At 42.0% G+C, this 25,304-nt stretch overlaps 1 protein-coding gene across 2 annotated transcripts in view; it reads left to right on the forward strand.

The window, feature by feature from the left end:
* The window catches only part of grik2 (glutamate ionotropic receptor kainate type subunit 2), a 460,468-nt gene that overhangs the window by 142,343 nt on the left and 292,821 nt on the right, over nucleotides 1–25,304 (forward strand). For both annotated transcript variants that reach the window (XM_023330613.1, XM_023330615.1), the window contains exons 3-4: nucleotides 5,069–5,236; nucleotides 6,420–6,677. In XM_023330613.1, coding sequence (XP_023186381.1) covers nucleotides 5,069–5,236; nucleotides 6,420–6,677 — 426 coding nt within the window. The remainder of the gene's footprint in view (nucleotides 1–5,068; nucleotides 5,237–6,419; nucleotides 6,678–25,304) is intronic.

The following is a 25,304-nucleotide window of genomic DNA, read 5'->3' on the forward strand; positions in this document are numbered from 1 at the left end:
CTGGCATTGTTGCTACTGGCAGAGTCATATTGAATCATTAATAACTTCTAGAGGAGTTGTGGGGAAAAGCTGTGGTGCATGGCCTGATTAAGATGGAATCTGTCCTACAAGGAAAGTAGTATGTCTATAAAGACACTGGGATGATTAATTTAGTGTCAGCAATGCGTGATGTATCTTACATTAACCAGCGACTCAATAAAATGTGACGTGTACCTTTTGGAATACAACAGAATTCTGCAGGGCATCATTTAGTACAAAACCAGATTCCCCAGAACTGCTGCAATAATAGCAAAAATGATGTCTTAATTCTTCTGATTATATATTTTCAACTAATTTCCTTTGAGAGGTAATACTAAAGAGGAATGATTTTTATTTTTATGAGAAAAAATTGCATTAATAACCAAACATTTTCAATGCAAAAGTAATTTTTATTTTTGACTTCTGACAGTTTGAGGAGCTATCGACATTACATTTGCTTTATAAAAAGATTGTATAAAAACCGATGTCACCAAAAAAGTATTGCTGGCCACACTCATGGCTTAACACTTTGTTGGATCACCACTGGAGTTTTATCTTAGTGACCATTGTGTTCTTGGTCACCTCACACTCGTCTTTATTGTCTACTTATTTTTGTTGGACCGGCAGATTTAAGAATGTCTCTAGTGGTGCCTAATAAATCCACAGCTCTTTTTGATTATAAGGTTCTTTACATTTGTGCTTTGTCACAGTCTACTCTTTGAGAAGCACGGGAAAGCATCTTAAGGATGACCAGCAGGAATCAGATCCACTTGAGATACATTTTGTGATTTTTAGCAAATAATTAGGGTTATACCTAACCCTAACCCTATAGATTACAATAGATAATGACATATAACAAATACATTTTTAGGAACTAATTAAGTAAAAAAATTACTGATTTTCCCAAGTGTATTAATTAATTGTTTTTTGCGCAGGTTGAATGGTTTATGCTGATATGAGTGTTATATAAAGATTGCTTCTTTTGTGTCACAACTACTGTCCAGCTTTATAGAAGCTTTATAGAAACTCCTGGTACTTTGCACTCCAACAACTTAATCTTAAAGCTTAACAAAAAAAAACTGTTTACAGAATGATTTAATGTTTTCTGCCCTCATTCTGTCTAGTATTTTTAGTCCACATAGTCTTGAACTCTTGTTTTCTTTAAATGATAAGTTTATTGAAAAAGTTTTAGTGAAAAGCTACAAAATAACTGGTGAAATCACTGTAGGGAGCATTGATCAGAGCTGGTCTGCTCTGTAGTAATCACTTGTGACATGAGGGACCTGCAGTACTCCTTCAGTCTTTAGTGATGTGAACAGATTTCATTTTGGCTTGAACAGAGCTCTCCCGTTAAGTGTTTGTATTTAGAGTAAATAAAGCTTGGCTCCTGGATTGCCTCTGACTGACACTGAGCCAGAAAAACCAGGCCATAGGGCTAACCCAAACAAAACACTTCAATCTGTAAGCATTGCTCTCCACGACTCCCAAAGGACCTGATTGATCCACAAGCCAATCAGAGTACATTGATCACATATTCTGCCTCCCTTCTACCAGCTCCTTTAGACTTCATTCTAGTACATTCATTTACTCCCTGTCAGAAGTACAGTGTTCCCCAGGAGGGCCATTGTTGTAAAGACTCACAGTTTGGCAACCTTTTCTTTTTACTGAGCCTCATTTGGAAATAGCTGTTGTGGTGGATTTCTTTTGAAACAGTCTGCCAAAGGAAATGTGCTTACACTTCCATTATATGACCTTATTGTTTTTATTTATAATTAAACAATAAAAAGCTTAATCAATATTTAGTTAGAGGTTATGAGCTATGACAAGAGATTCTCATGCCAGCATTGACAGTCTGTGAGAGCCCCATACCTGTTCACCCTCTGATGGTGAGCACCACATGGCACAGCTAAATAGGCTGCTTAAGCAACATAATGATCACTTATTAAGAAACTGCATCATTTTTAAGTTTGGGATACACGGTAAATCTATTTGCTGGGTTAGTCAATGTGCTGGACTATCATATTAGTGGACAAACAGTTTAAATGGTTGACATACTAATGTTCCAGGAAACAAAATAAGTTGCAGACCTACTTTTCACTGCAACTGCAACTGTCAGAAAAATGACCTTTGCAACATGTCTTTCCCTTCAAGACTCACTTTTCTGTCAATCTACTGTGAAATAAAGGCCAATAGTCAAAAAAATCCTTTAAAAACAATGAGCAGTAGAACAAATCTTTCAAGAAAATCCACTTTCAGTCAATTTTCCAACATGCCACATGACAACGGTTTTGTTTATGTTTATTTATTTTGCAGTGTGCTGTGTTCCTAATAAGATTCAGACTTCATTTAATTGTGCAGATAATTTAGATAAATTAACTTGTATAAGAAATTAGATCCAGTTGAGGTTTGATATTTGCATTCACTGTAAAAAAGACACGTACACAGATACAGTGCATGACCTCTATTATATCCCTCTTGCTGACAGTCATTTGTGTGTGGTGATTTTTCTTCTTCTTTTATGGGAATTCAGTTCTAACAGGTTTGTTTGAATGTGCCTTTAAACTGTGTGAAGACCTTGCAACAAGAAATGAAATTTTTCTCTTGGTAAGGTCTCCATGTGGGCTTTCTGTGGTTCCTAATGGAGTGTGATGGCTCACAAACATTTTGAAACATACATAAATCTTTCATAGTGAGACTGTGGTGGTTTATATTTGTGATGGCTGCATATCGGAGCATTAAGGAGTGTGGTTGTGGTGCTGACAGTGGTGGCAGCATGTTCATTACACAGGGCCAGCGCAATTGTGTGGTTTCTAATAATCTATGGGGGAATTTTTCTGCCATATTCCAACAGCACACATTTTCAGTCTGAAAGCAGATTTTCATGTCTTTTGTTCTCAAAACTTTTAATACTTTTGCTTACATTTTTATTTGGAAAGGAGGACTTCATGTCTTTCTCCTCAAAACTTGTAATGCCTGTACTCAAAACTTCTCCTCATGCTCAGATATAATCTCTGCTTGGATTCTCTACTTGCTTACGAAACATTAGCCGTGTCCGAATTCAGGGTCTGCATCCTTCGAAGGACGGATTTGTAGACCGTTTGGGTCATAGCGCGGTGACAAGGCCTGTACTAATTCGAAGACTCCATCAAATGCGACCTTCAAATGCATCCTCCTTTTCACCAGATTTGAAGGATGGGTCCGGTGCATCCTTCATGGCCCACCATATCCCATAATTCATTGCGAATCCAAACCATTCAGGCAAAGCGGTAATGGCGGTGAAGTCCGACAAATTATTTTGCTATATATTTTGCTATAGCATAAGGCAAAAATATAAGCGTGTAAGTCTCAAATATCTGCTTGGTTCATCAATACATAACCTATTTGCAATATTGCTCCAATAGTTTTGGAGATGTCTGTACCCGCCGCTCCCCTCGCCAGCTGTGAGCTGTCCAGGCGCTCCAGGTTCAGTTTACTGGGAGAGAACACCTGACTCCTGGCACATTGTTAAAAAAAAACTCCTGCTAGCTTTCCCGAATGAGTGGAAGTTAAACACCAATATTATTCAGACAGGTAATATCTAGTTGTAAAATGTGTGGTTTACTAAAGTATTTCATTTATTTCTGACCAAATTGGTTCTTCAAAAATAGTAGTTTTATTTAACTGTAATGTCTTATCTGAGATCTGGAGAATATTATATTTGAAAATGAATAATTTTCTTCGATTTATTCCTGGTAGAAATGTGCAACACATGTTTGAACATTTTAGAATCAAACTAACAGATTTATTTTGTTTTACAATGGAATACCCTTTACTATAAAAGGTCAAGAATAATGCATAAATCAAAAGTAATATATGGCTATATACCAAACTTCGGCTCCATTGTTTTTTCTTCGCTGCTCTCTGCTTCACGCTGTCACAGTTGCTATGCAACATGAATTACACTGAGGTGGAGGTGGGACAGTTGGTGAAGGCTAGCCCTGTCCGAATTCAAAACTTTTCTCTTCCTGTCTTCATTTATTTGCAGTTTTTGAAGGACCTGCAAGGACAGGGTCCTTACAGACCAGGTCCTTTCAAGGATACAGACCCTGAATTCGGACACAGATATTTTCTGCTTGCTTTTGGAACAAAAAATGAACCATCGCCTGGCAACCTCCCAGCCAATAGAATGAAAGTGTTGTACTGGGTGCGTTTGTTTCCTTCTAGCGGGTGTGCCTGTGTGGCTACTATCGATTGTAGCAACCTGCTCACCCACTGGATGCAGGGAGAAACAACTGCCTCAGCTTTCTGCTCCGTGTTACACTAAACATCCGTAAGCGGTGTGCTACTGATCGTTAACAGCCTTTTGACATTAGACAGGAGTGTGTTCACCCAACCAGCTCCCTAGATCCAGTGGGTGGCGCAGTTTGCTACAATCGATAGTACACATAAACACACCCGCTAGAAGGAAACAAACGCACCAAGTACAACAATTTCATTCCATTGGTTGAGAGGTTGCCAGGTGATGGTGCCAAAAGGTGGTTCCAAAAGCAAGCAGAGAATTTTTCCTAAGTGGGCAGAGAGTTCTGCAAGTGTGTGAGAAGAAGTTTTGAGTACAAACATTACAAGTTTTGAGCAAAAAGACATGGAATTCTGCTTTTAAAATGAAAATGTAAGCAAAAGTATTAAATGTTTTGAGAACAAAGACATGTAATCCTGCTTTTAGACTGAAAATGTGTGCTCTGGAATTATGGCAGAAAAATTCCCCCATATTATTTTAGATTGTAAGTAATTCATTCACTCAAATGTTTTGGGTTTTTAGACAGCTGGACCATAGCTCAGGTTGTTGCTTATTTTACAACTTAAAGATCTGGAGTCAAATCTCAGTTGGGGGAGTTTTGTTTAAACTGATTATGAAATTTTTACATTGCAAACCAGAAGTTCTTATTACTCTGTTCTTACGAGTCCAACGGAAGTGTTTCACCAGTTTTTATAGTGTAACAACTCTAGTTGATGATTGTATTTTTTTAAATTTATTTTCAACAGCTTATAATTATTCTGTTTTCTTTCACAGGAGGGATATTTGAGTCCATTGAAAGTGGTCCTTCAGGTGCTGAGGAACTAGCCTTCAAATTTGCTTTAAACACAATCAACAGGAACAGAACCTTACTGCCAAACACTACACTCACCTATGACATCCAAAGGATAAACATCTATGACAGCTTTGAAGCCTCAAGGAAAGGTATGTGTTTGTAATTTGAAAGCCTTATGGGCTGAGATTATGCTCATTATAGTCAAGCAGTGAAATTGTGCTGAGTTGTGGACATTTGAAAACAGAAAACTGATTAGCTTTTTCTAATTACTCATTATCTGCCCATAAATATGTGTAAGTATTTGCATCAGTCTGATATTTTGATTCTTTGCTCAATTAGAGCCCACAATATTCTGTTTATATAAGTCTCTTATATTAAATGTGCTCTAAAAATAAAGCTAATACATAGGTACATAGTTGTTTAGGTTTCACCCAACTGCACTCAAATCATCTCAGGAACACTTTCAACTTCATGTCATGGAAACAAATTCAAGGTTGCAGCATTTCATACACAGTGATGAAATGCTGCAACAAAATATAAAACAAACACTAACTGTATTTATTTGAGCAATTTAAATAATCCTGCTTATGGCACAGAATATTATTGCTTTATGCTGTTCTTCCCCTTATGGAGTAAAACTGAAACCTACAGCAATTTTAGCTGGCTAAGAAGCCAGTTAACATTAGAGCATGGCCAGATGTAACATGGTCAGACATGCTACTTTTGACTTTAAATATTCAAGAACTGCTTTGAATTTTGCTCTAATAACACTCTCATTAGTTTTCATTTCATAACTTCCTAAACAGATAGTCTTCTTTCTTGGAAACAAGAGAACTAACAGTAACCTAAGATGGTGAAACAGGTTTAAAAAAGGGCAAATGTGGAGCAGCATGAGCAATTCTAGAACTTTCTTTTACATTTTATATAACTTTAACTATTATAACTCTTATCTTATGTTCATGCCTCATGAACTTAATATAAAAGAAAAACATAGTACAGATAACAAATGTCTTAAGATGGCCCTCATTTGTTTACTTTTCTTTCTACAATATTTCAAAGGTGGACTAGGTTACTGCTTCCTATTCTATCAAGGTCTTTTAAATTATTCTTGGCTGCTTAATTCACTTAGAATCCAATGAAAAGATATTCTGATGTCAGAAATAACGTAGAATTTTTTTTAAATAATTTGTTTTAAAATCCATGTAAAGATTTGGTACAATCCAACTTCTTTAATAGGCTAATAAATCTAACTTAAGAAATGGAACGGTTTTAGATTGTAAACGTTCTGCATAATACAAGCATGTAACTAATTACTCTGTTTTCTCTCTTTAGCTTGTGACCAGCTTTCTCTTGGTGTGGCAGCCATCTTTGGCCCCTCTCACAGTTCCTCTGCTAATGCAGTCCAGTCAATTTGCAATGCTTTGGGTGTCCCACATATTCAGACCAAGTGGAAGCATCAAGTATCAGACAACCGAGACACCTACTATGTGAGCCTGTTTCCAGACTTCTCCTCCCTCAGCCGGGCTATTCTGGATCTAGTCCACTTCTTCAAATGGAAGACAGTTACTGTGGTTTATGATGACAGCACTGGTAAGAGCATAAACATGTCCTCTATTGCGTGTTTTTAATTTATCTACAGATCATTCTTAATTGCTTTGAAAATGATTTATGTAGAGATGCCGTTATACCAGTTTTTTCCAGACTAAGTAGGAATATGAGTACTTCAATACCAAATATTAATAAAGAGTAGTTAACAAGTTAGTATTTGTAATTCACACAATAACTTTTAAAAACAAATACATTTTATATAGAACAGTGTTGCTCTTTTTTTTAGGCTTACTGTCATGGTCTGTCAGCAAACTTTTAACCCACAAGCACAATCAATCAGCGGACACCAGGCTGAAATGACAATCAATGTTTATTTACAAGCTTTCTCTATGTGAGCCTGTTTCCAGACTTCATGGGGGGATTTGGGTTCAGTGATGCTTGGAGATGAGACTGAATTAATAACTGAAGGTTTGGGTTTGACAAGGAGATTCTTTTCTTTGAATGAAGAAGTTAAAAAGTTCTATTATGGTTTGGAGGAGGGTTATGGACATTGGGGAGAAGTTTGAAATCTGTCGGTGAGATCACAAATGGTCCAGTTTGCCATATCAGGTTTGGTCCCAAAGAGCTGCTGGCAGGTAATCTGGAGAATGAACAGGCAGAGGGACTCGAGAGGAACATGGAGTTCAAAGGGCTAGAGAGTACCAGTACAGAGGGACTATCAGGCGAGGTCACGTTGTGTCAGCGCATGTCGCCTTCAGAATTCAAGCAAGAATATTTTATTCTAACTATTTAAACTATTTACAATTAGGGTAATAAAATAATATACAACTCACATCCACCATAGATCACTTCTCTTTGCCAGATGCAACTCCCACACGCAGCTTTGCTTAAAGTTGTCAGAAGTTGGTTTTTTTAGAACAGGATCACTGTACCTCACTGCCAACCGTTCAAGCCGCTGAATTTTTGATTTCTGAAAGCTTACTTTATCACCCACCTTGATTCATGCATCTACATCTTCGTTATCCCTCTAATTATGACCAAAATATGAAGAAATTATTGTATTGTATTTGTCCTTCATATGAATATTAATTTCTTTTTTCAAAATAAAAACTTACATTTTAGGAAAGTTATATTCTGGTGCTCTTTTTGCTCACCATGTGTATGTTTGTCTTATTTAGAGGGACTAGACATATTGATAACTGATAATCTTACCTTGAACAAATTGATTTAATGTTGCTGGAAAGTAATATCCAACTCATTTATCAACTCACCTGCATTTACTGCTTATGGCTCATTACGATGCATCTCATTCAATGATATCAATTTTTTAGAATAACTTATTTTGTCACATTGTGATAAACAGTTTTAGTAAGCTGACAACATGCTAGCTAATTGTAAAACAACACAATAAATGTGGGTAACCATGGTAACCACTGAGCATCTAAAGCTCTTTCAGCAGTCAAGTTGCATGTGCATCCACTGTATTTATAAACAAATAATCCCTTGACAGATTAATCACCAGGTGTCAAATGCTTCTCCAAAAGCTCCTTATATCCAGCATCAAAGCCATGGCTGTGCTTAAGGTCACTAATCAAATCCGATGCATTAAACATTGTTTTTCTCCTCGCCAAACTTTCTTTCAACATTTATTAATTGGGTAATTGATATTATATTTTTTTAATTACTATTGAAATTATTCCAGATGTTTTCTGATATAAGGGAATTTTAAAATGACTTATTCCAGTTGGAAAGCTGTTTTCTCCAATTACACTGATGCCACTTGAACTCTGTGCAGATCTCATACAGTTGAAGCACTTGATTAAAAAAAACAAAACACCCACACCATGTAACATGTTATCGGTGCTATACGTTATGACATCAGGCTGATAATAACTCAAAATTTCTTGTTATCGACTGATAAATATCGAGCCTATAATTGTTTTGCAGCCCTTGTAATAGGCCTAAGTGATATTATAATGATAAATTATTATTATTATTATTATAAGTATCCTCATAAAAACACTGCATGAAAAATTATTTAGAAACAGAGCATATACACACAGTATTTGCCAAATTACTACAAACTAATATATGAGGTGGCAGTTGATAATATATTGAGCCGTTTGGGAGCCAAAATTGTCTGCTCTTCTTTGAAAGTTGTACCACAAAAGCCAGCTCTCTGAACAGAGACCTTCCCAGCAGTGGCTTTTACCATCATTTATTTGTAAAAGACTGAACATCACTCTCATTAGCTGTTGTGCTAGTAGGTTGTCTTTGACTGTGAATAATTATTGCTTAAGGTAAAAATTCATAAAACTATAATTTAGATGAAATTGAGTAAGTTCAGGCACTACTTGATTATCTGAAAAATAGCACAACATTTCAGTCTCAGTTTTACCATATATACCATACCCATATCATACACAGCTGCATGGAATGGAAATTCAACTTCTTTCAAACATACCTGAGTTGAATGAAACTTATAGTTACACTTACAGTTTGTTGAATAAATGCTTTATCTAACAAATTCACTAAGCTAATAACACTAATAATAATTAAGCTAAGACTGCTAAAGATAAAATAGTAAAATCAAAAAATAGAATAAAACCAATAATATAATGCAATGATGTTACAGTTTAGTATAAATTGTGAGTATTAAGAAACCAGATTTATTTCAGGAGGATTTTTGAGTATGTTAAATACAGAATAAATTTGACAAAAATATACTGTGTTTTTATCATACAGCAACACCAAAAATATACAACAATATGAAATAACCCATAAAATTATCTACATTCACATCTTGTACAAATGTGTATGCTTAAAGTCTAAGGATTGTAGTAAAAGGTTTGTTTTTAAATTAATTTAAAAATCAGTTTAGACCAGGGTTCGGCAGGTCCTGCCACTTTTAGATGCACCCATTTCAGACAGCTGAATTCCCTTAGGATTCATTAACCTCTGCAGAAACCTGGTAATGAGCAATTCATTAAACTCAGGTGTTCTGGAGAAGGGTTCTATCTAAACCACAGGTGTCAAACTCCAGTCCTCAAGGGCCGGTGTCCTGCAACTTTTAGATGTGCCTCTGCTGCACCACACCTGAATAGAATAATTAGGTCATTAAGGCTCTGGAGAACTGATCTACACAAGGAGGAGGTAATGTAGCCATTTCATTCCAGTGTTTTGTACCTGTGGCACATCTAAAAACTGCAGGACACCGGACCTTGAGGACTGGAGTTTGACACCCCTGATCTAAACTCTTCTCCAGTATGGTAGAGCTCAAGGGCTGGACTTAGGCACCTTTGATTTAGACATATTGGTCAGGAGCTTATTTCCTCTTAAAGGCTGGTGATGAAGAAAGTTGTGACCAGAATCTCCTACTCAGCTGTTGATAAGAACTAGACAGGCTCCTCCTCTTCTCCCTCTCGGAGGTGGAAGTCAGTGTTGGTTGTTGATGGCAATCTTTGGGGAACTTGTATTTATAAGTTTTCTTATGCAGAATTCTGAGCAAACCAGAATCAAGATTTATTCATTTGGCAAATCAATACAATACAGTCAGATGTATTTTGGATACAAAGCTCCTAAGCAAGGAGTGACCTTCTTCCACTAGTGAAGAGAAAGAGAAAGTCTTTGTCCTAGGAGTGAGGTTTACATTAGAGTGACATCAGAGTTTTATTCCTGAAACTCCTCCTTTTTCCTGCTGCTCAGATCAGTGTTCCATCCATCTGTCCATCCATTTTCTAATACTCTTATGCCTAGTGGGGTTACCGGGGGGGTGGTACCTATCTCCAGTGGGTGAAAGGCAGGATACACTGTGGATAGGTCACCAGTCCATCGCAGGGGGACCAGAGTTAGTGCAGTGAATCAGTAGTTATACCAGCCCAGTACCATTATCATAATGCAATAAGTCCAGTCATAAAAATATCTTACTACTAAATATTCCACACTAAGATGCACCAGATGCAAACTTGATATCATAGGCATGTAATGGTTCACTAGAGGGACCCAGAAAATCAGCCACGACACAGGAGTGAGCAGAAAACTCTGATATTTATTAAAAGGCAGCTTAAACCGGGCACGCAGGATCGTCCGCTGCAGCACTGCGAAGGGGGGCGGAGAGGAGAGATCGGTGACTGGACAAATAGCAACAAAAGGATCTGTTACTGCGTGTGTGTGAAGGGAAAACTAACCTGGCTTGGCGATCAGCAACTGAAGTGATCGGCTGAGGAACCAGGAGGAGCGCGGATGCTGCGCTGACGCAGAGCTCGGCAGGAAGTGCCTGGGGAGGGAAGCGCTGATGCAGGGCAGCGTACAAACTAGTTAGGCAGCAGATCCGAATCCTTAGTCAGACGGGCCGAGGTCATGCACGATCGGGGCTAGGGGTCGAATCCGTGGGAGTGGGCGAGAGCGGTGTAACTGAAACAGGCGTGGGTCGAGATCCAGAAGGGCGATAGTAACAGTCCGACAAGGGCAAGGCAAAAGGGGCAGGTCCGAGGAACAAAGCGTGGTCGTAGCTATGAGGGCGAGGTAAGAGTGCTGGAAAACTACTTGCTGAAAGCGTTCGATAATCTGGCAGTGTGGTTGCGACTGAGAGAGGCTTAAGAAGGGAGACAATCAGGAAGCAACACAGGTGCGAGGAATAACGGAAATGAGGGGCGTGACTAGGATTGGCTCAAACAGAAAACAGTACAATGTGAACATCACAGTACCCCCTCCTCAAGGTCCGGCCCCTGAAGGACCACCAGGCTGGTCGGGGTGATCACGATGGAAATCCCTGATGAGGGTCTTGTCCACAATGTGGCGGGACGGAACCCATGAGCGCTCCTCCGGCCCATAACCCTCCCAGTCCACCAGATAATGGGTGGCACGGCCCCACCTTCTGGATCGGAGGAGACGCCTCACAGTGTAGACGGGACCCCCAGCGAAGAATCGGGCGGGAGGAGGGGGTTTGGAGGGGGGCACGAGTCTGGAAGTGGCGACAGGCTTGACGCGTGAGACATGGAAAGTGGGATGGACCCTCAGAGAAGCAGGCAGCTGGAGGCGGACGGCCACAGGATTCACCACCTTGGAGATGGGGAACGGTCCAACAAAGCGTGGAGCCAATTTCTTGTTCTCTACCCGAAGGGGAAGGTCCCTGGTTGACAGCCACACCCTCTGACCTACAAGGTAAGCAGGAGCCGGGATCCTGTGTCGGTTGGCTGACCTGGAATACATGGCAGACGTAGTTAAAAGAGCCCTGCGGGCTTTTCTCCATACCCTGAGGCACCTCCTGGCTGAGGCATGGGCAGAGGGAACCATGGCAGACCGCTCCTGCAAGGAGAAAACAGGTGGCTGGAAACCATAAACAGTATGGAAGGGAGACAACCCAGTGGCACTGGAGGGAAGTGAGTTGATGGCATGCTCCACCCAAGGCAGATTTTGCACCCACTTGGTTGGATCTTGTTCACAGAGCATGCGAAGCTTGATCTCCACTTCCTGATTGAGACGCTCAGATTGGCCATCCGTCTGCGGATGGAAACCTGAGGAGAGGCTCACCTGGATCCCTAGCTGCCTACAAAACTCTTTCCAAAAACAAGAGACGAATTGAGGACCACGGTCAGAGACTATGTCCATGGGAAGTCCATGAAGTCTGAACACCTCCCTGGTGAGAATCACACCCAATTCCTTAGAGGAGGGCAATTTCATCAGGGGAACCAAGTGAGTCATTTTGGAGAAGCGATCCACTATCGTGAGTATGGTAGTGTACCCGTTGGAGGCGGGTAATCCCGTGATGAAATCCATCGAAATATGTGACCAAGGCCGGTGGGGAACAGGTAGAGGGTGGAGAAGCCCTGCTGGGGGTCGGCGAGAAGGCTTAGCCTGGGAGCAGACCCGGCAGGCAGAGACAAACTCCTTGACATCCTTGGCCATGTTCCTCCACCAGAAGCGTGACTGGACCACTTTTAGGGTCTTGACTACACCGGGGTGACAAAACAATTTAGACACATGGCAAAGTTCGAGTACCTCAGGGATAAGACGGTCAGGTACGAAGAGGCGGTGGGGAGGACAGCCCGGGGGGGGGCGTTGCTGTTGGTTGGCCTCCCTGACCCGGTTCTCGACCTCTAGCCGAGTAACAGCCAGCCGAACAGACCTTGGAAGAATAAATTCTTCTGAAGAAGTCACTGGTTTGTTCAGGGGTTCATGAATCCTGGACAATGCATCAGGCTTCACATTTTTGGAGCCAGGCCTGTAGGACAAAGTGAACACAAAGCGAGAGAAAAAAAGGGCCCACCTGGCTTGCCTGGTGTTGAGTCTTTTGGCTGACTTGAGGTACTGGAGGTTCTTGTGGTCAGTCCACACTAGGAAGGGTTCCTTAGCTCCCTCCAGCCAATGTCTCCATTCCTCCAATGCTAGTTTAACCGCTAGCAACTCTCGGTCCCCCACATCGTAGTTGCACTCAGCAGAGGAGAGGCTTCTAGAAAAGAAGGCGCATGGATGAATCTTATCATCCTCATACCTCTGGCTAAGAATCGCGCCAACACCAGACTCCGAGGCGTCGACCTCCACAATGAACTGTCTATTCAGGTCGGGAGAATGGAGAACTGGTGCAGTAGAGAACAGGTGTTTAAGTCTTTGAAAAGCCTCATCTGCTTTAGGGTTCCACTGAAAACGAGACTTGGGAGAGGTTAGAGCATGAAGGGGTGAGGCAATAGAACTGTAATTGCAAATGAACCGCCGATAGAAATTAGCAAACCCCAGGAACCGCTGGAGCTGCTTACGGTCCTGAGGAGTTGGCCAACTCAGCACAGCAGAAACCTTGCGGTCCTCCATGGATAGCTGGTTGGGGGAGACTAGAAAGCCTAAGAAGGAAGTCTGGGACACATGAAATTCACATTTCTCAGGTTTAACAAACAGGTTATTCTGTAGTAAACGAAGAAGTACCGAACGAACATGGTTGATGTGTGAGGATAGATCCTTAGAGAAAACCAGGATGTCATCTAGATAGACAAAGACATGAAGACCAATCATGTCCCTAAGGACATCATTCACGAGGGCCTGGAAGACTGCTGGAGCATTGGTCAACCCAAATGGCATCACTAAATATTCATAATGCCCAGTAGGGGTATTGAAGGCAGTCTTCCATTCGTCCCCCTCCCGAATACGCACCAGATGGTACGCATTCCTTAGATCTAATTTAGTAAAGATGGTAGAGCCTTGGATGCGTTCAAATGCAGTGTTTGTGAGTGGGAGGGGATAACGGTTCTTGATGGTGATGTCATTGAGTGCTCTGTAGTCGATGCAGGGGCGCAGTGAACCATCCTTCTTTCCTACAAAGAAAAATCCTGCGCCAGCAGGGGATGAGGAAGGACGAATGATTCCTGCTTGGAGGGCCTCCTTTATGTAGTCTCGCATGGCTTGGTCTTCAGGGACTGAGAGTGAAAATAGACGACCCTTGGGTGGGCAGGTGCCAGGAAGCAGGTTGATGGCACAATCATAGGGGCGGTGTGGAGGGAGAGAAGTGGCACGATGTTTACTGAAAACCTCCTTGAGGTCATGGTAGTCCTTGGGGATCCCTGAAAGGTCAGGGTCCTGAACTGGGGGACCCAAAGGGACTGGCCCCGGATGATTAGCAGCTTGAAGACAGGTGGACAGACAATGAGTGCTCCAGCCGAGGACCAAACCATGGACCCAGTCAATATGTGGGTTGTGTAGCCTCAACCAGGTGGCACCCAGAATTACCGGGATGTTAGGTGAGTTGATGATAAGAAAGGAGATGGATTCCTGATGATTCCCTCCCACGATCAGTCGGACTGGCTCTGTCTCCAGCTTGACCTGGTGTAAAACATGACCGTCAATAGCCTGGACTTCAGTCTTCCGAGTACTTTCTTTTAATTTCAAGTGGAGTGAGCGGGCTAGCTCAGCATCCATAAATTCAGTGTCGGCTCCAGAATCAACAAAAGCCGCTAGAGAGTGGGAGCGACCACGCATAGAAATCTGAGCACTAATGGTAATTAATGAAGATTTGGTAGTAGTATGTTGGTTAAGTAGAGCACTACAGACTGAAGGAACTAACCTCTTTGAGGGACATTGGCGAAGTTGATGGTCCTCACTGCCACAGTAGAAACACAGGCCCTTCTTGAGCCTGCGCTCCCTCTCCTCGGGCGTCAGCCTGGAGCGACCAATCTGCATTGGTTCTGGTTGGTCCTGGGGGGGGAAGGAAGGTGGTTTGGGCAAAGGTGACCTCATTGTGAGCCTGGAGGGGACCCCCAAGGATGTAGTCGGGTATAGTCGGTCAGAAGCCTTCTCTAGCCTTCTTTCATGCATCCGTTGGTCAATCCGCGATGCCATGGTTTCTAAGTCAGCCAAATCCTTAGGGGGGTCACGAGTTGAGAGTTCATCTTTAATATTTTCACTCAGACCTTGGTAAAAGGCGTCACACAAGGCTTCATCATTCCAATCACTGTCAGCAGAAAGGGTATGAAAGTCAATGATATATTCATTAATGCGTCTCTTGCCCTGTTTAATTCTCCAGAGCCCTCGAGCTGCCTCTCTCTCAGGGAGGCAGGGATCAAAAACACGAATTAGCTCTTTGGAGAAATCATTAAAACTGTAACAGATGAGCGAGTCCTTCTGCCATTCAGCTGTACCCCAAATCTTAGCCTTGCCCGATAGTAGAGAAATCAGGTAAGCGACCTTAGCTCGCTCGGAGGGAAAAGAGCTGGGCTGAAGCTCAAAATGAATTTCACACTGGGTAATAAAGGGCCGACATTGGCTAGGCTCACCACAGAAAACCTCAGGAGGGGACAGACGGGGCTCCTGGGGAAGAGGTAACCGCACCTGCTGAGGAGGAGCCTGTCCTGGCGCAGCCGAGGCACTGGGAGGCGCTGTGGGGACTGTCAACTTGGAAAGCATAGACATCATTTCCTGCATATTGACCTCCAATTTGGAAATGGATTTCTCTACAGCAGTGCGCCATTCCTGTGCGTGCGATGGGTCCATAGTGGCCAGATTATACTGTAATGGTTCACTAGAGGGACCCAGAAAATCAGCCACGACACAGGAGTGAGCAGAAAACTCTGATATTTATTAAAAGGCAGCTTAAACCGGGCACGCAGGATCGTCCGCTGCAGCACTGCGAAGGGGGGCGGAGAGGAGAGATCGGTGACTGGACAAATAGCAACAAAAGGATCTGTTACTGCGTGTGTGTGAAGGGAAAACTAACCTGGCTTGGCGATCAGCAACTGAAGTGATCGGCTGAGGAACCAGGAGGAGCGCGGATGCTGCGCTGACGCAGAGCTCGGCAGGAAGTGCCTGGGGAGGGAAGCGCTGATGCAGGGCAGCGTACAAACTAGTTAGGCAGCAGATCCGAATCCTTAGTCAGACGGGCCGAGGTCATGCACGATCGGGGCTAGGGGTCGAATCCGTGGGAGTGGGCGAGAGCGGTGTAACTGAAACAGGCGTGGGTCGAGATCCAGAAGGGCGATAGTAACAGTCCGACAAGGGCAAGGCAAAAGGGGCAGGTCCGAGGAACAAAGCGTGGTCGTAGCTATGAGGGCGAGGTAAGAGTGCTGGAAAACTACTTGCTGAAAGCGTTCGATAATCTGGCAGTGTGGTTGCGACTGAGAGAGGCTTAAGAAGGGAGACAATCAGGAAGCAACACAGGTGCGAGGAATAACGGAAATGAGGGGCGTGACTAGGATTGGCTCAAACAGAAAACAGTACAATGTGAACATCACAAGGCATTTCTGATCTACAAATAACATGCAAACATGATTGCTAGGCCTGTCACGATAGCAAATTTTGCTGAGCGATTAATTGTCTCAAAAAATTATTGCGATAAACGATAATATTGTTTGAAGACCTTTTTACACTGATTTAATGGAAATGACGTAATAATGCATGTGATTTCCTGCCAAAGATAGATACACTTTATTTTCAAAAGAATATTTAACACTGGAACTGATAAACAAAATAAACAAAACAACCAAAAACAAAATGGATTCTCAGTCTCCATTAACAAAAAATGTACTTGATAAAAACTAAACAACATAAAGCCAAAGTGGAAATAAATACTGCATTCAACCTAAACACTGCAGATTATGAAGTCTGTATACCAGGCATGTCCAAAGTCCGGCCCGAGGGCCAATCACGGCCCGCGGTCAGATTTCATACGGCCCGCAGCTTCGGTCTTATAATGTATTATTTATGGCCCGCCTGCACTGTCAAACAGAATAAATAAATCATAAAACTTGAAACTGTAATTCCTCCTTTCACCAAATGGTGGCAGCACCACTTTAATACTATCAGTCTCTGCCTCCGTGCAGCGAACCGCTCTCCATTCATTTCTGCCATGGCCACTGCAAAGAAAACAAGTTTACAGTGAGGGCCGCCGCTTTCAAGAGAGATGGGAATTATAACACTTATTCACTGAAAATCAGGGCGATTGTGCTTGTCTAATTTGTAATGAGACGGTTGCCTTGTTTAAGGATTTCAACGTAAAGAGACACTTCCAGAGTAAACATGCTAACACATACAACAAGCTAACAGGAAGTGACCGTGCTGAAAAACTGAAGCAGCTCCAAGCTGCACTGGCATCGCAACAGCGATTCTTCACGCGGGCCTGTGAGTCAAAAGAAAATACCACCAAAGCAAGCTACGATGTTAATGTTAATAGCTAAACATGGCAAACCTTCTACTGGAGGTACATTTATCAAAGACTGTTATGAAAATGGTGGAGAACATTTTGCCCTGAGAAGAAGCAAGAATTTGCGAATGTTTGCCTGGCATGTAACAGTGTGGCACTGAGAGTTGAAGACATGAAACTGAGTGTTTTGAACGGCAACGTCTGTCACTATCAGCAGTGAAGAGCGAATCGAACATTTATGGCACTTAATTTTATTAAACTCTTGAGTAAGATTTGGTTATTACTGTTGATGTTATGAACCTGTAGATGTGACAAACTATTACTTTCTGAAAGATATTGTAAATGACAAGAGCAAAATTCACTTGTTTTAAGATTTAATAATAATAGACAACTTTGCATTACTTATAACTCCTGTTTAAAATGTTCTTGAGGCAAAGATATTTTTAAACTCATGTAAATTTAAGGTATTTCATACAGTTTGTTCAATGTTATCTGACTCTCCAGATATGAATGAAAGGCAGAATTTGGGTTTTTAGAGTTGTTCTCATTTGCCTGAGTGGCTTATATTTGGTTATTTTGTCATTTGAAAAATAAAGATAATTGTGACAATGAAAATTCTTTTATAACAGTGTGTATTTGCATGAAACTTTTGTAGTTAAAAAATGTCCGAGCAAACTATTGGCCCCCGAGCATCTTCACTTTATCAAATCTGGCCCTCTTTGCAAAAAGTTTGGACACCCCTGCTGTATACTATGTTGCCCTTCAGTAATAATTAGATTTAAATAGAGAAAATGGGCACATCGACTACCTGATGCAATAGTTCACACTACAAGGTTTTTTGCTCCTATTTTCCCCCCTTACAACAATCTTAGAATGTTGGTCTTTCTAAGATTGTGTGGTGTGTTACGGTAGATCGTCGTTGCCGCTCCGATCCAAATCAGGGGTTTTCCCCGACTGGCAGCTTAAAGCAGCCTGTTGAATGTGACAAGCAGCCAATCAGAAAACGCATTCTCCTCCGTGTTTTCTGAGGGGAAATTATGTCGGAGAATCCCAAACAGCTGACACGGCGCAACCCGAAGTCCAGCCTATGTGGAAACAACATTAATGTTTATTCAACATGCAAAGAACATAGAAATGACAAGAGGAGGAGTTGGAGCGAAATTGCTACCGCAGTTGATAAACCCGGTAACTTAACAGGTTCTAATGATTTTCATTCAGTCAGGACTTTACGCTGACACTAGCCACATGCATTGCAGGTAGACTGTAGTAAAGCATTGATTAATGCCTGGTTTTAAAATTAGTTCACTGGACTTGTAGCCATTATTTTGTGCCCATTGTTGGACACCACACAGCAGGAACGAACCCGATCGAACTGTTATACCTTGGATTTCTGTCGGCTGTGTGGTCTGTCAGGTTTTTAAAATGGGCCGACAATCGGCCGTGCGCTGGGCTTTACACTAAGGAAATGAGGAAGGGAGGGTCAGTGGAGAGCACCGGAGTTGAGCCTTTTTTCATTCGGTGTCATCAACAGAAAGAGAAAAAGGCCGGAAGAGACGATAATGCCGATAATTGAAATGACGTCGATAGTTTTAATTTATCGTAGGATTAATCGATTTATCGTTTATTGCGACAGGCCTAATGATTGCATTAGTTAAATGAGGAGGAGAATAGCAGGTGCATTAAATTTAGCATGTCTGCCTTCATGAATATGCAAAACATGTTCATCACTGTTCATCAGAAAGCTCAAAATACTGGGAGGAGGATATGCAAAATACAACTGATTAGAGATTTATTTTGATTGATTTTTCATTTTTTTCACTGTTGTATAGTACCACAATATATACTTATTTAAATCAAATGTATTATTATTACTATTATAGTTATTACTGTAACACCTCCTGGCTTTCAACTTCATCTTTCTTTTATGGCTTATTTGCTCTACAAAACTCTCCATGATGACAGCTGGTATCACACAAAATCCTCATAAAAAGTGGATGGTCTGCACCACTTTTATCTGTAATCAATTACAACCACAATCTTTGTCAGTTATGCACATGCAGTTTTCTTTTTTCCCCCCCCCCACAACTTAGTACTTCTTATTTGTAATCTTTGCATATCAGGCCTTAATGTTTTAGTGGTATTAAACAAACTAGGAATGGTTGGAAATTACAGGATCTAAGGCACAAAGTGACTTTGTGAAATAACAGCAAGATCAGTGGATGCTGAGAGGCAAAGTGTACAGATGTGTCTCACGTTCTGAAAAGATACCAACCTTTAAACGTCTGGTGGTTTTTAAATAAGCTCAAGAACAATGTGTAGAGATCCTCATGGAATAGGTTCCCTTAGCTAAGTAGCTGCATGTACAGTTGAAAGTTGATGAACCTCCAGTTGAGTATAAAATTGACAATGGTGCAGACATCAATGTGATGAACAAAGAAACTTTCCACACAACTTTTAACCCTGAGAGAGCTCTGGAACCATCTGATCTGCCCCTGACAAACCCAGGAGGGGAGCTGCGTTGTCTTGACTGCTTCAATGTCACCCTCAAACACAAGAGAAAAAAGTACCCATCTAAAGTTTATGTTGTCAGTGGACATAAAGTCAGCAATCTACTCAGCAGATCGCTTTCAGTAAGGAGGAACTTGGTGAGGTGAGTAGATGAACTGACAAACAACAATGGTAAGCGTATCGGGAACATGGCACACTAAAAACCGAACCAGTCAAAATAGAGCTAAAGGACAATGCTGTGCCGTATGCTGTACATACTCTCTGCCTTTGCTACAGAGAGTTAAAGAAGAGCTGGAAAGAATGAAAGTTAATGGTGTCAGAATGAGTTACACAATGGCATGGTCCCAACATCCCTGTTCTTAAAAAAAACTCAGGCAAAGGCTGGATCTGCATCGACTTAACTAAATTAAATAAATCAGTGAAAAGCAAGCGCTACATATTGCCCACTCCAGATGAGATAACCTCTAAACTAAATGGAGGTACTGGGAATGGTGAACTATCTTAGGAGGTTTTTGCCCTCCCTGATCACAGTAGGGTTGCCCTTGTATAAGATGTTGAGGACTGACAACGTCTAGACCTGGGGCCCTGCGGAACAGTCAGCCTTTGAGAAAATAAAACATGCTGACTACAGCTCCAGTCCTTGCCTTCTACGACATCACCAAACTCACATCAGTTTCAGCAGACGGAAGTAGTTATGGGCTGGGAGCAGTGCTGCTCCAGCTTCATGGAGAAGAATGGAAGTTGATTGCCTACTTCTCCAGACACCTCTCAGTTGCAGAAACACGCTAAGCACAGATGGAAAATGAATGTCTGGCTAGCGTGTGGGCTTGTGAGAAGTTTGACAAATATCTCTGTGGTCTAGATCAGTTCAGGCTGGAAACTGATCACAAAACACTGGTGCCATTAGGAAATAATCAGAGCATCGGTAATGTTCCCTTGATGTGCCAGCATCTTCTAATGAGACTTATGAGATACAAACCTGAAGCAGTATATGTACCAGAAAAAACGTTTGTTGTCACCAATGCTCTGTCTTGAAGCCCACTGTCACATGACAAAAAAAGATTGACATGCACACAGAGCTGGGCAGTTATGTGGCTGCTGTAATCCAAAGCATCCCTGCATCACCATCCAGGATTGACGGTCTTAGAATGGCCACAGCAACTGATGGAGTGCTTTTTTTAAATTCTGGACCGTCTGCCTGCTCTGTTTCCCTCCTCAGCTCTCACCTCTGCAAACTCATCTGGTCCACCTGCACACTACCGCACTGCAATGCAATCAGGTTCATGCCATTCACTTGTTCACCAGCAATTATATTCAGCAGGCAGACAACATGCAAGGATTTTTGAAAACCTTGTGTGAGTAAATATCCAGCATTCTTCTCTCTGCCTGACCACGATCTCGACCACGTTTTGCCTCTTGGATTCCCTTGCCTTGCCTAGCCCACATCGGACACACTACTGATTTCTGTTTTCTGGACACAGCCCTGCTTCTGCCTCTCGACTTCTGCCTTCTGCCCCGTCCTTGGATTTGTCTGCTAAGATTGCCTTCATGTGCCTGACCTGTTTCTGTGCCCAGAACTTGGATTCCCGCCTGACCCCCAGATAAGTTTATCTGCCTCTGGTTCTGACCCTGCCTTGGCTTGTTGACATCCGAGTTCTGTTTTCACCTGAGTTTTTCCCCTGCTACCAATACCCCTGGAGACAACTTGTCACAACAGTTTCCCTGAGGAACGACGGACTTACCTTGGCTTCATACGACTTTCTGAGCAGGTGAGTGGCTTTTCCTTTTTGAGCATCTAACACCGAGGTTACTAGCCACTAAAATATTTCTCCATCCTCAGTGGTTCCTGGTCCTGCTGCTGGTCATCCCCTGTCCCAGACCCCCATTGTTAATGGGGGTCTGGGAATAGTGATTCATTGCTTTCTATTTGTGTCTGGCTGAAATTTTGGGTCCTCGGGTTTTGTTTTGAGTATTACATCTTCAGACTATCATCAAACATATCAGAAATGGGTGGTCAGAATACAGCGGAAAGGTGACGTTGAAGATCAGAGCATACATGAAAGTGAGAAATGAACTTTCAGAAGGTGGCGGCTTGGTCATAAGAGGCTGCAGGACTGTTTTCCCAGAGTCAGCGAGTTGAGATTCTCAACAGAATACTAAATGTAGAGAGACGGCAAATTAATCTGTTTGGTACCCTGGTTTCTCTGGAGACCTCAGTAAACCTGTGATGCAATGTCAGATCTGCCAAGAGCAGAAACGAACACAACAGAAGTAACCACTGATTTTCACTCCTTTGAACGGTCGCTCATGGAAAAGAATTGGTGTTGATATCTGCAAACATAACAGCTATCTCATATCGAATTATTACTCACGATTTCTGGAGGTATTACACCTGCCAACTTCAACCACCAGCCAAGTAATTCGGAGGCTTAAAACAACCTTTGCTAGATTTGGAATTCCAGAGGAAATTGTGAGTGACAATGGACCCCAGTTCTCCAGTGCAGAATTTCAGCTGCTGGCAAGGGAACTGGATTTTACAGACATCACATCTAGTCCTCACAATCCACAAGGAAATGGTAATGTGGAGAGAGCAGTGCAGACTGTGAAGAGGATCCTTCAAAATAAGGACTTCTATTTGCTCTCATGTGCTACAGGTCAACTCCATGTTCCCCAACAGCAGTCAGTCCAGCTTTCTCATGGGGAGAAAAATCAGAACCACACTCCCAACCTTAGAGAGTAACATTCAACCCAAATGGCCTAACAGAAAAGCTGTGAAACAGAAGGAAGCATGTGAGAAAGCAAACAAACTTTCTATTACAACCGTTGCCATGGAGCCAGACCTCTCCAACAGTTACGACCTGGAAACAAAGTCTTCATCGAGATAGATTCAGAAGAGACTTGGGGGAGTTGTTCTGAAAGAGTCCGTTACGCCAAAGTCCTTTCTCATCAACACACCAACAGGAGTTGCACTGCATCAAAATCGTCGTCATCTCAAAGCTGAAGAAAAAGCACCATCTGTACAACCTGCTTTAATTGTAACTGCTGAGATGGACATCATCACTCCAGAGTCTGCTTCTGTGGCTTCAAATGAGACTGTGAAAATAAGAAAATATCCAGTGACTATCAGTTCTGTGGGCGCAAATGACTTGTTGATGCCAGAGGTCAGAGGAAAATGGCCAGACTGGTTTGAGCTGATAAGAACGGCAACAGTAACTCATATAACCTCTCGTTACAACCAAGCAGTGTTGTATAAAGTACTGAAATCTCAGAGTCAAGTAAAAGTACAAGTACCTCTCCAAAATATGACTTTGGTAAAAGTCGAAGTCACTGACTGAAATGTTACTTGAGTTAAAGTCTTAAAGCAGGGGTGTCAAAGTCCAGTCCTCAAGGGCCGCTGTCCTGCAACTTTTAGATGTGCCTCTGCTGCACCACACCTGAATAGAATAATTAGGTCATTAGCAAGGCTCTGGAGAACTGATCTACACAAGCAGGAGGTAATTAAGCCATTTCATTCCAGTGTTTTGTACCTGTGGCACATCTAAAAACTGCAGGACACCGGCCCTTGAGGACTGGACTTCGACACCTGTGTCTTAAAGTATCTGAAACTTCTTGTACTTAAGTATGGAAATTACTGTAAAAATGGATGTACTCAAGTAATGTAATGAAAAGTACAAGTAAAAAGTAAAACAAAGCAAATGCAGTTTGAATGACATTTTTTATATTTTGGTAAACTTGTCAAATACACTTAAAATAATGTACACAACCAAGTGCAGGCAAAATTAAACCTGCTAATAGATATACCTGCAGGCATCATTTAGTTAAGAAAATTGGGTGCTTTACCTATAGCACAAGGTTAAATTAACCTGCTTTACAACTGAACCAGCTTCTTAGTATACCCTCCAGGACAGAAAATACAAAGTTTTTGTAAGCCTTAAGTTTTCCCTTCAAGTAAGATCAGTGCTGAAAATGAGAAAAATAAATAGTACAGAAAATGCGGCCAACATGAAGAAAAAGAGCTGTTACGATTACTCTACTTCACAAATCAGTGAATCAGTCAATGCTACAGTCAGTAGGTGGTGCACACAACTGGTCATTATGCAAAAGAAAAAAAGAACTGGGAGGGAAATGCAGCTTATTGGCATCTGTAAACCTGGTTTTGAACTTGCATGCCTTTCCTATATTCGTTAAATTTAGTCTAAATTGCTATCGCTATGGCTTCTGTCCCCCCTTGACCAGAGGAGTCTAGGTAGCCTGCTACAGTCAACATTAGGCCTAAGCTAAATACACCACGTGTGGAACTGAAACAATGCCAAACAAAGTTCATTTATGGTCAACGTTTCACAATACAGTAGTGCCTAGTGACCAAGCTATAGTTACTGAAACAGGAGGATTATAACCATTTCATAATTAGTTACCTCGATGTGTTTCTTCAAGTTGGACGGGGAGGTTTTGTAAGATAGAATTTCCACATCTTCGGGCAGGAATAACATAAACTGCATGTGGTACGACGAATCTTTAACACCCACGAAAGAGTATATTGTGTTTAAATAAGGCCATGGGCTCTCATCACCAGCTGGTGGTTCCCCTGGAGCCATGTCCGACGTAGTTGCAGTCGTTGTGGTCTCCGTCTCCTCCTCCATGTGGCTGCTGCTGATTGCGAGACTTGCTTTGTGTTTAATGGGAGAAGCGAAACAGGTGTATCCTATTGGTGGTGATGAACAAGCCCAGGCAAGTAGGCTACCGACTTTGTTCGGTAGCCTGCTTGCTACTTGCTAATCAGTAGGTGGGATCAAAACACTTTGTTTCTCTCTCTCGCTTTTTTGTAACGAGTAACTAAACCACACATTGAAAATGTATCGGAGTAAAAGTATGCAATTAAGTTCGGAAATATAGTGAAGTAAAAGTGAAAGTCATCAAAAATTTTCATACTCGAGGAAAGTATGAAGTACTCCAAAATATACTTAAGTAAAGTAGTGAAGTATTTTTACTTCGTTACTATACAACACTGCAACCAAGGTCCGCAGAAGAGCATCTCTGAATTCACAACACGTCAAACATTGAGGCGGATGAGCTACAGCAGCAGAAGACCACACCAGGTGCCACTCCTGTCAGCTAAGAACAGGAAACTGAGGCTACAATTCACACAGGCTCACCAAAATTGGACAACAGAAGATTGGGAAAATGTTGCCTGGTCTGATGAGTCTTGATTTCCGCTGTGACATTCAGATGGTAGGGTCAGAATTTGGCGTCAACAACATGAAAGCATGGATCCATCCTGCCTTGTATTAACGATTCAGGCTGGTGGTGGTGCAGTGGTGTGGGGGATATTTTCCTGGCACACTTTGGGTCCATTAGTACCAATTGGGCTCAATTGGTACTAATGAGCACAATGTCAACACCACAGCCTACCTGAGTATTGTTGCTGATGTAAGAGCGGAAATACTCTTTATGGAGTTGTTTTTTACTGAGGAAATCTGGCGCCATAAAAGGTCATTTTAACTTAGCCTCCCAACTTCCCTTACGTGCGAAGCCTAAGTGAG

Source organism: Xiphophorus maculatus, chromosome 3, assembly GCF_002775205.1.
Source record: "Xiphophorus maculatus strain JP 163 A chromosome 3, X_maculatus-5.0-male, whole genome shotgun sequence".
Classification (NCBI taxonomy): domain Eukaryota; kingdom Metazoa; phylum Chordata; class Actinopteri; order Cyprinodontiformes; family Poeciliidae; genus Xiphophorus; species Xiphophorus maculatus.